Source organism: Archocentrus centrarchus, chromosome 23 (assembly GCF_007364275.1).
Source record: "Archocentrus centrarchus isolate MPI-CPG fArcCen1 chromosome 23, fArcCen1, whole genome shotgun sequence".
NCBI lineage: Eukaryota > Metazoa > Chordata > Actinopteri > Cichliformes > Cichlidae > Archocentrus > Archocentrus centrarchus.
Window position 1 is genome coordinate 18,034,014 of NC_044368.1, and position 15,136 is coordinate 18,049,149.

Sequence of the window (15,136 nt, forward strand, 5' to 3'; positions counted from 1 at the left end):
CTAATCTAGGCAAAAATACAAATCCATGTATAATTGAGACCTGAGTGCTTCATGCTTTGTGAATATCAAATGGATAACTACTGGATTGTATTACTCATCATTTTTTAGATTGCTAAAAGTTTATGTTACCTCATTTTCCTTGACTGGTGTGCATGTTTGAACCGGCCATGCTTCCTGCCAGTGAACAGACAGGCAAAGGCACAACGCTGTTTAAAAATCCATCATGTCTTTTTTTTTTTATTATTTTACAGTCACAATCATATTTTTTTTTTTCCTTTCCAGTGTCTTGAAACCATAAAAAATAAATATACATTATGTTACAAAACATTTCCAGTGTCTCAGATCATACAAAAACACAGATTTCTATCAACAGCATTGATTACATAAGGGCGAAACACTGGGCGTGTACAGGATGTAAGGTACAAAGGCATTCAGTGACTGTAAATGACCTTTTACTAGCTGCATAATACATCAGAGCTGCTGTCATTTTCAGTTTGAACCCAGATTTGGAAATTTAGTAATTAAAAGGCTGCTTCAGTTATGCGATTTCTGTACAGATCCATGAGTGAGTACTCAATCTGGTTCTCACTTTTACACTAAAATGTAACAAATTGCTTTGTTCTTTTAAAGATTCTACAATAAATCTGAGTTAAACTGAACTGACGCCCAACCCTAATCTGCTCATTTAACAGATCTCATGACTTTGGTAACCAGGAGTGTGTCTCGCATTGGACAAACAGGCAGGACACACACTGGAAAACAAGGCTTCGGGTTCATAGCGCTCCAACTGAAGAGTTTTCAACAGTGGGGTGGGGTGGGATTCCTCTTCATTTAGGCCGTGCTTTTGTGTGTGTACATGCACTTGAACACAACAGCAGCAGCCTGTGAATATGCTGCGAGCTTGTAAGGCCTCAGCTCAGCATGAAGGCACCTGGATTTGTCGTTGTCTGACTATCAGACCAGCATACGAGGTGATTTCACTACTTTGTCCTTGTTAAAACTGAAATAGAAAATAGATCATTTCTTCTTCACCTTTTAAAATTATCTACATGTTAATTACACTCTAAATACACCGACAGGCTGAAGCCTTTCTTTAAGAAGAAAAAAAGAGCACTTTGTGTTTGATAGCTCCGCCCAGTATGGACAGAAGTGTTCAGAAGTCACTGAGAAGAGGATGTGTGTGACATTTGAGGGACCTGTAGTCCTTGAAATCCTTTTGGACTACAAATGCGACTGTACCAGCTTGTAAAGGTTCATGCACAGTAATTATACATCTGCCATTTTTCTAACTTCACCTAAGGAAAAAGAACATAATGATCCCCCACTGGCTCCTCACCACCACTAGAGAGGAGCATCATTTTGGGGCCTGCAATGCATTCTGGGGTCGTTCTTCATCTTCCAACTCTTCCTCCTGATTTCCTATAGTGGTTTTGGCACACATGGCTCAACCGTGTCATTTCTTGATAGAGTCCTGCACAGCGTTCCCTTTATTATCTCTCCCATCTTTCCTTTATCTCTGCTTGTTTTCTTGTCTAAGGCAGTCCTAACGTCTGCAATTTAATACTGCTCTCCAGAGAGAGGAAACATGAGAGGAGCCGTGAGCGGACAGATCAGGCTTTAGGCAACGCTTCTTCTCTTCATCCAAACTTCAACGCCTCTCCATCTTCAACTTTTCCTTTCATTTTTCTCGACTCTTGGTCCCCTCAGCCCCAACCCGGCAGGTTCTTTGGTTCCTCCTCTCACAAAGGCAGGCTGGTCTGGGTTTGCCTAACAGGTCAGATCGAAGTCTCGTTACTGCCACTGTTAAGGGAGGAAAAAAGGCAGGAGGGAGAGCAGAGGGAAGGAGGGGGATGCAGGGAGGAGTGGTGCAAAGAAAAAGAAGAGAGGGGAACATGCAAGGTAAAAAATGAATGCAGGGATGCAGGAGGTCCTCATGCAGCATTTAAATCAGGGTGTATTTCATGCTAGAGTTAAAGGAATATAGTGATGTGGTTTTTGCCAAAAATAAGTTAAAGAGGATTGTTAATGCTTTCATATCTCTACTGTGTAAAAAACAGGCTAGCTCTTTATCCCGGTCCTACAGGATACAAGGGTGCCATCAGTCTTCTCAGCTTTACTTGCAGCAAGAAAGCATATATGATACATGCAACATTGCATAAGTCGGCACTATGATCAATCTGTTTGTTGCTTATCATTTAGCCAAAAATAACATGCGCTTGCATGCTTTTTCAAACTTCTAAAATTAAAACTACCATTAAACTGGTTTTGAATCTTTTATTAGTGATTGCTGAAAATGTGTCCCATTGAAACCAAATGTGGCCCAAGTGTACAGACTGGCACCACGAGTAAGACTGCTCAGTGTCACACACTTGAGCCATAAAGCAGCTCTGCAGAAAACTGCTCAATTTAAATTTCTGATATGTGCCTGCACTAAAGGCTGCTCCACTTTTAAAATGCCAGTTATCATAACGGGGAAAAATTGTCATGGTATCATCACTATGATAAACTACAGTTCTGTAAAACTTGCAAGCTTCAACGGCCACCAGAAGTCTACAGCAACCTCCAGAAATGATGCTGCAGTTTCCTCTGGAACTGCGTGTGTATTAGCCACTACTGCTTTCATTAGTACTGAAAACAAACAGCATTCTTTTCTTACTCTGAGTCTGACTCGTTGCCTCCGTTGACCGTCCCTGACTTCAAGTGCATGGCAACTCCACCGTTTGTCTCCCGGTAGATGCTCGCTGGTGGTGCCCCAGATGGAAACTGCGGTCGCGGGGCGACGGGCGGTTTGATGAGGGAGCCGCCGTCATGGTTGCCAAGTCGGCTTCCATCGTTGGAGGCCAACGAAGGCGCCCGGGACGATGGAGTCATGATGTTGACAGAGGGAGGTGGTGGGGAGGAGGTGTTGTTGTTGTTGGGGGGAGGGGAGGTGATGGTAGGTGAGTTGTAGTCACTCAGCTTCTCCCTCAGACGGTTCTTCATGTTCTTGTCGGTCAGTGGAGGAGGGTAGCTGATCTTGTTCTTTAAGATACCTGAACGAGATGAGTGATTTGCGTCAGCACGGTTGAGATAAAATCGATTCAAATCAGCTCTAAACACATCTCCTCCCTCACCTTTTCTCTGCTCTGGTTGGTGGTTGCTGTTAGGCTGACTGGCAGGCGCTGAGTCTTTCGCGTTAGTAGGTGTCTGTCTGTCTCTCTCCTGGAGGGCCTCCCTCTCTCTTTCACCAACGTGGTTGAGCTTGTTCTCTGGGTGCAGCTCCACGTTCACCTTGGTCTCCACCCTCAGCCTCTCTGCCCCACCTGGCTCTTCACTGTCACTGGCTGTGGTGGGCTCTGCTGGCCAGTAAGGCTTAACGTGATTAGACACTGATTGCCCTGGTGAGAAGGGAAGGGAAAACTTCGATTTAATTCTGTCTCATATGATAAAAAAGTCTTACTCAGAGCCAAGCTGCTAACTTTGGTAAATATAGTATCTTGAAGCTTCTATTTATGCTTATGCATATACCTTTGGGGGTGCTGTGAAGGGGCCTCTCGTTGTTCCATTTTGGCTTGGGATCAATATCATCATCCTCGCTGTCGGAGGAGTGGGAGGAGGCGTAGGAGGAGCTGTGTTCATCAGCTGAAAGCTCACTGTCTGAGTCAGAGTCTAATGGGAGCAATGATGGAGAGACAGACCAATGAACCAATATCAACTTAACACACAGAGGCACAGTATGTATATTCATTTGCACGCAAATAACTGAGAAAGTTATTTTTGAAAATAAAACATTGCGATTGCAATGAAATATAAAAACCTCACCATCTCCTTTGGTGCCATTCCTGTGGAACAGAGATCCATCCAGGTCCGTGTGGCCTTTAGCTGCTCCTGAAGAGCCACTGGGCTTCTGACCAGACTCCTCCCTAGAAAGACCAAGGATGGGAAGGGCAGGCAAGAGAGAAACAGGAGCAGAAGAATAGAGGTGGAGAGATTTAGAGGAGACAGCGAGGGGAAGTACATCATTGCTGGAAGTTAATTCAAGCCCAAACTTGTGGTTTTACACAACTGATACAGCAGACATCTCTCATTACAAAACATCTGCCGCTGTTGATTGCCTCAACAAAGACAAAGCAAATGTGACATTTGGTTTGCGTGCTCCTGTCTGTTTAAAGTCAATAAAGTCCCTGCTTAATCACCAATATTAAAACAATCTCCCGCTGATGGATAGAAGGTATCCTGTCCTCTCTGTCTGCAGCTGTTTATTCCAGGTTGGAATGAGAATTCGGCTGGAGGGCAAAAACTGCTACTAGAGTCTCTGACCTGTCTGATGGCTGATCTAAGGGAAGCTTCTGGAAGCAGCTGAAGACGTGCCAACAGCTGCAGGGAAGAGGTATGCATGTCTACATTACATTCCTACCTCAACAGGTACAATCCCATCACCCCTTCTTTGCTGTTACTTTCTTTCCACATTTCTCCACCATTTTTCTCCTCTTCCTCTCTTTATATTTTTCCCACTTTTTCTTTAAGGTCAATAAGAGCAGAAGCGCTGGGGGGGAGAGAAGAAATGCGGCGTGCTGCCTCTACGTGAGGCATGGAAAGAGGCAGATGAGAGAGTCAGCTCTTATTACCCAGACGACAGTTTTACGAGCTGAGGCGTACAGTCACATGTAACCGTGATTCTGTAAAACTCTTAAAAACACCAGTTATGTGTAACCCAACCCCACTGCAATGAAAGCATGTCAGTGATACACTGAAAACATACAGCTTATACAAGAGGGGAGATTAGCCTAAGATGACAAACATCTATATTCTCGGAAAGAATCGACCTTCACAGCTTTATCGGGAACGCACCTACACTCAGCCACATATAGCTTTATTGCCCAACACACATTTTTTCAAACATGCCAGTAGTCCATAGTTAGCTTGGAGCAAAAAGCTGTACATGATTAATACTGTGTCTTTCATAAGTTCACTTTGAAGTCTAATCATTTCCAACAAATTTCTGCTGCAGGACATTGACATAACAGAGATCTTCAGTTACCACTTCATGAGATACACAGTGCTGTGACAAAGCATTTACCCTCTTCCTAATTTCTTTTTTTGCACATTGACAAAGTAATTGTCCCCTAAACCTAATAACTGGTTGCACTGACTACATGCAGATGTAACGGGACTCAAACCTCCCAAAAAAGTTCCAACTTTGTATTTTCCCAAGTCTTGGGGATCATCAAGATGTCTTTTGGCAAATGTGAGACGAGTCTTTGTGTTCTTTCTGGTCAGCAGTGGTTTTCTCCTTGGAACTCTCCCATGGATGCCATTTCTGTCCATCTCTTTCTTGTTGAATCATGACCTCTGACCTTAACTGAGGTAAGTGAGGCCTGCAGTTCTTTAGATGTTGTTCTGGGTTCTTTGGTGACCTCGTGGTTGAGTTGTCAGTGCACTCTTGGAGTAATTTTGGTAGGCTGGTTACTCCAGAGAAGGTTCACCACTGTTCCAAGTTTTCTCCATTTGTGGATAATGGCTCTCACCATGATTCACTGGAGTCCCAAAGCCTTAGAAATGGCTTTGTAACCCTTTCCGGTGAATTTGTTTCTCAGCTGTTCTGGAGTTTCTTTAGATCGTGGCATGAGTCGCAAATTCCTCCACAGTGATGTGAAAGACTCATTGACAGTTATCACAAACCTGTGATTGCAGCTCTTGCTGACAAGGGAGGCACAACCAGTCATTAGGCTTAGGGGGCAATTACTTTTTCACACAGGGTCAGGTAGGTTTGTATAGTTCTTCTCCTTAATAAATGAAATCATCATTTAAAACTGCATTTTGTATTTACTTGACTTATCCTTGTCTAACATAATGCTACAACTGCCTTCATTAAAGTTACAATCTATTTTTTGTTGAAACTACAAACTAACTACCTGAAATGTTCAGTTACTTTAAATCTGTCACATTACTGTTAAATTACTCACTGCATTTACTACTAAAGCACATCAAGTGTGCAGCTCTACAAACAATGCACCACATCAAATCCCACACAAGCCACAGTAAAATCTCATACAACATAGAACAACACAGCAATATGAATGGATACAGTAGCTACTGTGTTCTTTTTCCTTGGTGGGTGTAAATTCAGATTCACATGTCCTTATATGTTTATTCAGATGTATGTGTGCATAGAGTTCTTTGCAGCCACGCCGTGCACCATGCATTGGCAAATATCAATATGATTTTTATGCAAGCAGAGTCACTGCACAGCGCAGGTGCCATTATGTGGCATCATGCATATGGAGTAAGAAACAAGAGTCACCCTCCAAAAACAGAGAAATTTAGTGAGTAAACTGAACTTTGGACAGTCAGGGTGGACAGGATTGTGTGTCCATGTATGTGTGAGACTGCAAAGTGTGTTAGTAAGCATGAAACATCTGGATCTCAGGCATGCGGAAAGGGGGACACACGCACGCGCTCTCGTCATGCGGCACAATGGAAGCAGCCATGCTGTCAGTCAGCGTGCTGTACCTGCGTGAGTAAGCCAGGTAGCTACTGCGGCTCTTGGCTGACCTGTCCAATGAGACGGTAGACTCGCCGATGCCTGAACGGTACACTGCGCCGTCCTCTGTGTACATGTTGTTGCAGTTGAGAGAGCGCTGAAGATGGAGGGATAACAAAGATTACATCTTAAACAAGGGGAGTGAGGCCAAAAAAACAAATGCTAAAAGGAAGCATAAAAAAAGTTGAGTAAATTTGATGAAATCCTAAAGTTATGGATAAAAACAGCGATTCATTCACTTACTGTTAGCAGAGAGGCCCTTGTGGTGCTGGACTCATCTGGAATGCTCTTCTTTCCCGTGAAGATGTTCTTGAGGTTTTTCCTCACCTCTTTGTTGAAAACCACGTGGAAGAAGAAAATGAAGACTCCCTGAAATCAAAGCAGAAGAAGTGTGTCTGCAGTGTAGGAGAATGGCTGAACTCAAACAAGTGTGTGTGTGTGGATTATCTGTGCATCCAGGGATCAGTCTGAGGTTAGCAGTTACCTGCAAGCAGCTGAAGACAGCAAACAGGTAATGGAAAGTCATTACATCGCTGTTGACTGCCATTAGACCGAGCAGCCAGGTGGCGCTGATGAGTATCAGGAGGAGGAAGGCCATTCGTAGTGCAGGACTGAGTTGGGAAGCACAAAGTTTTTAGTGATGCTTTAAAATGCCAAACTCAAGATATCAACTGGATGCTGTATGTGAAATATCTGATGTGACGCAGAAACTTACATAGCTCCTGACTTCTCTACAGCCTTCTGTCTGCGGCCACAGGAGGCCTTGGCAGCGAGAATAAAGATCACTATGTTCACCTTTATGGAAAGGGGAAAATATGGAGAATCTGAATTAATAAAAAATATGTACATTGTTATTATCTTTATATGATTATATATTTCCAAAAATATATGGAACCCTCTTTGAAAAAGAGAATTAGAGATAATTACAAAAAAAGTGACATTTCAAGAGCTGGTGATAATAAAATGTTTCCAGTTTTATTCAAGTTCAAATCAGGCAGCAGAAAAGAGGCTACAAACCAGGACGACCACAAAGATCGGCCCCGCGAAGCTCCAGATGAGTGTGTCGTGGACAGAAAGCCAGCAGAAATCTGGGTTTCCATAACCCTGAGGATCAAGGCCAACTGCCAAACCTACACACACACACACACACACACACACACACAGAAAATACAGCATAAAAGTAAAATTTTAAAACATTTTCAGAAGTTTCACTTTACATTCTTTAAATACTTGTATTTTTTTCAATTTCACATCATAATCCTTCACTGATCACTTCATGATTTTGTCACATTTAGACCTCCGTATATTTAACGCTGTAACTTTATTCACACACTGTCTCTCCATCCAAATTCCAATCAAAAATGCTATCTTGGCATCCAACGTTGCCAAAGTCACACCTTACTGTTCCACCAAACATCATAAAAGTGACAGAAGTGTCACTAATACGAGGAATCAGACAGATGAACTTTATGTTGCAGATACATGACGGAAAACAAATGTCTCATTTTGACAGACATGAACATCTAAGTCAAGAACATCTCCTTGTGCTTCCTCCTTCTGCTGTCTTGTTCAACAATCTTCCCACGGGGATCACAGCCTCTTCAGAAGAGACGAGTCATGGCACGAATCTCCCTGACAGTCTGGCATCTCCCATCGCTCTGCTGCCTCTGCGCTCAAATGAGTGTGTTCCGGTGCACGTCTGTGTGTGTGTGTGTGTGTGTGTGTCTCTCTCTCTCACCAGTGATGATAGCTGGTATGCCCCAGCCCATGGCATAGTAGAACCTCATGTGGCCGTGGTTGATGTTCCGAAGCTCTGTCAGCATACGGTAGATATGCAGCCCCTCCACGAACATCCAGGCAAAGGTGCACATGTAGAAGTAGTGGAGGAGGATGGCGATCACTGTGCACACAAACTGCACGTAGATAGGAAGGGAGAGAAGAAGAGATAGCCAGATCTTTAGGTACAGGATTTTCTGTACTTTTTCCTTGTTCTACAGTATCAGTAGATCATTTGAATACGCAGTAAATCTATCTATCCGTTCATCGGTGTGTTCTATCAGCATTTTACAGCCTATCCATCCATCCATCCATCCATTCGCTTCCGCACATCCTGTTAAGGGTCGCGGGGGGGCTGGAGCCTATCCCAGCTATCATAGGGCGAGAGGCAGGGTACACCCTGAACAGGTCGCCAGCCTGTTGCAGGGCCAACACAGAGGGACAGACGACCTTTCACACTCACATTCATGCTCTCATTCACACCTATGGGCAATTTAGATTAGCCAATTAACCTAACCCCAGTAAGTGCATGTCTTTGGAATGTGGGAGGAAACCGGAGTACCCGGAGGAAACCCACGCAAGCACGGGGAGAACATGCAAACTCCACACAGAGAGAGGGAGAGACCTGGGCCAAGGTGGAATCGAACCCAGGCCTTCCAGATGGTATTCTAACTGTGAGGCAGCAGTGCTAACCACTACGCCACCGTGCTGCCCTTTTACATTTTACAGCCTATTCCAGGAATATTTTACTCGCCGACAATACAAAAGCAAGCTTTTCAAAATAAGATGATTTTCTGTTTGATCATCTTTTATGGGGCAAACAAGTTGGAAATGTCCCTTTAGGCTCCAGGAAACTGTGAATGAAATTTTTAACAATTTTTCAAAATCTTACAACCTGTTCAATAAACTATTCAACTTGTCAAAAAACTAATAAATTCATTAACTGACAGTAAATGCTTTCATGACAAACTTCTCTCATTTACGTAACACAGCAATGATTCAACCTGTCCCCACATTCCTGTACCCCCTCCCATTTTCTGTGTCTGGTGGTACAGTAGAGGAACAGTGTGTGTGAATGAACGCAGAGCTGTGCTGTATTTTAGTAATGTTTTGTATTGCTGTGGAGATCAGAGAAGAAGGGAGAGAAACTACTTTGACAATGCTATAAATCATCCCACAAGATGGCCCCGGGCACGCACTGACAGCATTCCACTGTTCTGATGCACACACATATACCGACACACACACACACCTAAACTTTGCACGCACACTAACAAAATCAGAGAGATTCAAAAAACCCCCAAAACAAATAGATTAAACTTTCTCTTTTAAGCATCTCCTTGCAGACTTGGCTTCCACTCCATAAAGATAAGGTAGCATGCGCTTTTACCACCTCATCCCAGTCAAAACACGGTGAGTCAGAACATTTGTACAAGACTGAAGTCAAAATTCCCACAACTTATCTGGCGCCTGTGAACTTACATGCTTCTCCTTCACTGTGGTGTTTGTACTGATTTGTACTGCATGGTAACCACAGCTAAGAGAAGAGCAGGAAACATCGCTAATCAAATACAGTTAGTGATACTCAAGCCGGTTCTGTCAGTCAACTCCAACTGTAAGATCAACACTGTATATTACATTGTGTATTTTTTTGGGTTTTTTTTTAACATTTGCAGATATTCTTTTTTCAGTAGTGAAAGTCAGATTTATAGTAGGTTTATCAAAAAGTGCTGCGGCTGCTGAATTGCTCATTGTAGGATAAAATTATAGGACCTAACTTTGAAATACGAGGCTGATTTGTTGTCTCTTGTCGTGTGAATGATGAGGTGCGATGAGGTTGAACAGACTTGGCTTTTATCTCTGATTAATTTCCACTGAAAATGATATTCAGAAGCACATGTACATCTGGATGACAGCTGGGGGTGGCAGTTACAACCCTCCATGGAGTTATAGGATTGTCAGTGCATCTCCTGATGCCTTGGGTGAAGACATCTGGTTTAGCTAGACTCATTCACTTTTAACATTGTTATACTTATAAGGCTTGAGCTTTAAGGTGCTAGTTGTGCTTTGGAGCTTCTACTTTCAGACTGAGCAAGGTTTGCTGGGTTTCAAGTTGTTACACAAACCAGCAAACAGGGATGAGTATGGCAATGATATTCTGTAACTCTTGGCTGAAGTACAAATAAATTACTCCTTTAAATGTATCCTTATGTCTCCCTTTTTAAACCTCATTTCTTCTACTTGTCAATTAGGAGATTAATGATGTTGTCTCTACCACAGACATTTGAGATTTTTATCAGGTAAAAACTAAGGAGCTGTTTTGGGAAAACCCTTGCCAGGGCCTACCACCCTCAGGCCAGCTTATGGAGACAAGTACCAGTCACAGCACGTCTCCACTACTGGCCCATGGAGGTGTGTGTATGTGTGTGTCAGCAGACTTCAAAGCTATCCAATACTTTTTGATCCTTTGCTGTGTGCATATGGACCTGTGGGTAGTCACATGCATGTTTCTGCCCATGGTGGTGACTGAGCAGGGCAAAACTGTGTTTCTTGCTTGAAACTCTCTATTAAGGTCAGCTTTAACCTGCACAAAACATCCAGCCAGGAATGACAGCTCAATAACATGAACTTACAGGACGTTATATTAGGAAAGCGGTTTGGTAAACAGCACATTCCTGACTATTACAGTCATTAGCTGATGATCACAACACATAATCTGTCAGATAAAGAACGACTCTCAGGTAGGTCTTGGCCCATTAAGCCTTGTAATGCTCGAGTCAACCCAGGGTTAGAGGGCTGCCTGTAGGGGAAACAAATACGGTAGGCTTCATGGAAGCTCTGATACACTAATAAACACCAGAGAGAGAGCACTTTATCCCGCATCTGAGATGCACCATGCCACTGATGTTGGTGGCACGTGACTTCACGATGTGTGTTTTTAGAGCATGTGCATGTGTACGCTATCTTGTGCTAAATGGTAATGATTGTTATGTAATCATGGTGTGATTTACTTGGTGGGGACTGGGGGAGATTTCCCTACCTCTAGCCTGCACGTGCCCCCCCGGATAGAAAATATAAAAACATAAAAATTCATCCCCACTCCTGTTTTTAGCCCTGCATCCTGAAACAGTCTACAGTGCAAACAACAATAAAATCACAAAATGACTTTCACTTTCAGAGATCATTGACAAATGACACTGACAGTGGATCCCGTTTAAATTCAAGTTTTCATTAAGCTAATAAGCGCAGCTGCTTCAGAATAAAAACTACGATCAACTTAAATAAAAGAGAAATGAACCAGATTCAGAGCATTAGGAGACTCATAAAAAAATCCTACAAATATTCCTACTAGTTAACTTCAGAATTCCCTACAAAGTGAGATGTGCAGCTTCTTCTTTCAACTTGTTAAACTGCAGCTGTCTGTCAGATCCTCCAGTTACGAAGGGAATCTCTGAAGAAATTGCACGCACGGTTTGTTGGCTTTGCAACTGATGGTGCAGCTGCTGTGATGGGCTGATAGAGAGGAGCAGCCACACTCTTGAGTGAAAAGATCATTCCTAATCTGACATTGCATCATTCACATGTTAGAACCTGCAGTCCAACATACTGTAAAGCACGTTACAGGGCCGAGTCATTTTCAAATATTTATTAACTCTTAATCTCAGTTTCCTTCTCCCCTGTTCAAAGGTTTGCAGATATGGGTAAAACGGGGTGATGCATTGCAGATGATGCTCTGTAGGAAAGCAGAAAAAGTGCATCATCAAAGCAGACTCTTTTCATTTTAGATTATTTCATTTTAATTAAAATCAATTTTATTTTATTTATACAGCACCAAATCCCAATAAAGGTCACCCCAAGGTGCTTTATATTGTAAGGTTTAGATCCTACACTAATGGAGAAAAAACCCCAACAATCACAGAGCCCCCTATGAGCAAGCACTTGGAGACAGTAGGAAGGAAAATCTTCTTTTTAACAGGAAGAAACGTCCATCAGAACCAGGCTGAGGGAGGGGCAGCCATCTGCTGGGACCGATTGGGGGTGAGTTTTCTTAGGAGTAACAGAAGTAGTACAAACCAAGGCTAGTATCTAATTATTTAATAATAAGTTCAAATTAGCATGAGGTGTGTTGTTGATGAAGAAATATCTAAGTTGATATGACAGGGAAGGGTGGGCACAACTGTCTCTAATGAAAATGTACCCCCAGCATCTGCACTGTAAACATGCTCCATTTTGTGCAGGTTAAAAAAAAAATGCACTGACCACATTGTCTGTCTGGTTGATTCCAAGGAGGAAGACGAGCTCAGAGAAGAAGAGCGCTGCCACCAGGTTCTTGTGGATAGCGTGGAGGTTGGTGCGGAGCCAGCGCAAGAGGCACAGCAGGATGAAGGTGAGGAGGAGGAGAAACAGGGACACAGACACTGTGGTGTAGGTGACAATCTTCAGAGGGAGGACATCGCCGTGCTGTGGAGAGCAGTTCCGAGACACTGAGTTGGGAATCAGTAACAACCGCGCGCAGCTTAGCTGGATGTTTTAGGTTTTAAGCAGTACCTCTCTCTTTGAAATGTCCATCAACACAGCAAAACTGGTCATGTGATTACACTGACAGCTAATGTGGCTGTTGTTCCTGTTGAGCACCTCGCAGCCTTTAGAGGACCAGCCGCCTGTACCACTGATCCTAAACACCCCAACACACACACACACACACACACACACACACACACACAAGCACAAATAGGTGACATCAGTGACGTATGCATTTACCCTACGCAAAAACAATCCATTTAACAACAATGCATTTTAAGTTAACTCACCCGACAGAGTGGTCCCAGAACACGCAGACGGGCTTGGTTCGCTCCTCTGTCTCCAGCAGGGTGTACTCCAAGATGATAGGTGGGTCCAGGATGTTAGGAAGAGGCTCACCTTCGCTGTGGATCGTGGCACTCACAATGGCTGTGTTGATCACTGGACGGTTGGGGACTCTGGAAAGATTATATACTGGCATAAGTACAAAGATTTCTCTGCACCTCCTTGTGTTCACCTCCCTGTTTGTTCAGAGTATGAAATTAAGCACAGCTGCAGCAGATAGTGGATGAACAGAGGTCAACAACAGTTTACCTCAGACTCCTGCGGTCTGGGTCGTATCTTTCTGGAAGGAGCTTTCCCAGCGACTTGTACACTATCACCACAGCAACAGGCAGAGGGGCGGGTGGCTCGAGATGGCGCCGTTTCCTATCAGAAACTGTGTGCTCCTCCTCTAGGACAGGATCTGTCTGAGCTGGAGGGGCAGGAGTGGGCTCTGCTGCTGTTAGAGAGAAAGAAGATGACACTCTAAAAGCCAAAAGACAAACAAACAAAAAAACAAGTCACTGTGGTCTGATTCAAGCAGCGTTCCCACCTTTGTGGCCCTGAGTGCGGAGGTTAAACAGTGGGAAGCGGACAGAAGAGCCGAGCTCTTTGGGGTAGGCCTCCTGGATGTCCCGGAAGTGAGGAAATGTTGCCTTCTCTGGGTTCGACACATCCAAGTAGTCTACAGTTAGAACTGAGATACAGAGGAGGTAAAGATCAAGGTAAAGACTTGTGATATACCCATTTTTTTCCTGCAGGTGAAGCACAATCCGATTACAGTTCGGTCACTCACTCATGTTGTCAGTGACGATGGTGAAGGGCTTCAGGTAGGTTTTTCGGACATTCTGTGCCAGTGTGTTGGCGTAGTCCTCAAAGTTGCGGAGCAAATGCGCGGTACCACCATCTGTCCTCTGGATTTGGTCCCAGTGCTCCTTGGTGTTGGGACTCAGGATGGCACTGCCTGCTCGCACCAAGTTCTGGAAAAATCATAAGTTGACAAGTGATGATTAGAAAAGGAAATTATGTATAAAAGAACAATATGCAAATATATAAACAATGATGAATAAAGTTGGTCACCCAGTGAGCATTAACCAGTGGAGGGCAGCGTGCCACCAGTGTTCCCAGTGCTACAAACTGGGTCTCACAATATATATTTTTTACAGTAATTAAGTCCATAAGTCTACCTCATTGAACTCTGCGTCCTTCATAGCACTGAGATCAAAGCCCGCCTGGCGGCTCTCGTACTGCAGGACGTGATTCAGAAGCTCGGCGGCCATCTTCACATCATTACCGTAGTAATGTGACGTGTTATTGGTGGCACTTTGAAGCAAACGCACGATGGTCTTGGAGCGTTCGCTGTCCATCCTTGAACTGTTGCGACGGAGATCTTCATTCTAGAAGGAGATGGTAGAGGATGTAAAGAGAAGAAGAATGGACAGGTCAACGCAGGGAAATCCTGGGTTTGAGGAGATGTTACAGGTTCAGTCTAATAAATGAATGCACACTGGTGAAGAAACACCAGCTCCCTTTTTAGATTCAATGCCACTAATTATTATGATTTCAAGAGAACCATCAATGCAATTTGCTGCTCTTAGAACTTCAGCAGGAAATTTTTAGCTGCATCATTTATGTTTTTTTTTTCTCTTTCGAGTATTCACCAGTTTCTTCAGATGGGTAAAGGTGACGGTGGTGCAGTTGAAGAGCTCAGGGGACAGCCAGCCCTTCTCATCACTGCAGTGGCGAATGGCAGTGCCTGGAAAAAAAAAACCAAAAGAAATGAAAATAACTGTTTCCAAGAAATGAAGAAACACAAACACTGAGAAAATGATAGAGCGTCAAAACAGTGCATGTGTACAGCTGCTTAAACACAGATTTTTTTGAACGTTTTTTTTTTTTTTTGCCTCTAAAACCAAAATACACGTAGATATTTGCTAAAAGGGGCAAAAGATTTGTAGGGGCTACAATTTCAGAAAGATATATATAATATATATT

At 43.4% G+C, this 15,136-nt stretch overlaps 1 protein-coding gene across 6 annotated transcripts in view; it reads right to left on the reverse strand.

The window, feature by feature from the left end:
- Positions 1–253: 253 nt before the first annotated feature.
- celsr1a (cadherin EGF LAG seven-pass G-type receptor 1a) overlaps positions 254–15,136 on the reverse strand; it is an 87,140-nt gene continuing 72,257 nt past the window's right edge. For 4 of the 6 annotated variants that reach the window (XM_030720276.1, XM_030720275.1, XM_030720271.1 and 1 more), the window contains 19 exons: positions 14,803–14,897; positions 14,329–14,538; positions 13,938–14,121; positions 13,695–13,838; positions 13,415–13,601; positions 13,111–13,278; positions 12,848–12,974; positions 12,560–12,760; positions 8,262–8,436; positions 7,541–7,653; positions 7,239–7,318; positions 7,008–7,134; positions 6,767–6,892; positions 6,493–6,620; positions 3,802–3,902; positions 3,508–3,648; positions 3,114–3,377; positions 2,657–3,032; positions 254–1,767 (listed from right to left, as the gene is read on the reverse strand). In XM_030720276.1, coding sequence (XP_030576136.1) covers positions 1,740–1,767; positions 2,657–3,032; positions 3,114–3,377; positions 3,508–3,648; positions 3,802–3,902; positions 6,493–6,620; positions 6,767–6,892; positions 7,008–7,134; positions 7,239–7,318; positions 7,541–7,653; positions 8,262–8,436; positions 12,560–12,760; positions 12,848–12,974; positions 13,111–13,278; positions 13,415–13,601; positions 13,695–13,838; positions 13,938–14,121; positions 14,329–14,538; positions 14,803–14,897 — 2,975 coding nt within the window. In that variant the 3' untranslated portion in view covers positions 254–1,739. Of the gene's footprint in view, positions 1,801–2,656; positions 3,033–3,113; positions 3,378–3,507; positions 3,649–3,801; positions 3,903–6,492; positions 6,621–6,766; positions 6,893–7,007; positions 7,135–7,238; positions 7,319–7,540; positions 7,654–8,261; positions 8,437–12,559; positions 12,761–12,847; positions 12,975–13,110; positions 13,279–13,414; positions 13,602–13,694; positions 13,839–13,937; positions 14,122–14,328; positions 14,539–14,802; positions 14,898–15,136 lie in introns of all 6 variants that reach the window. The other 2 variants (XM_030720274.1, XM_030720272.1) reach the window with 2 other exon arrangements.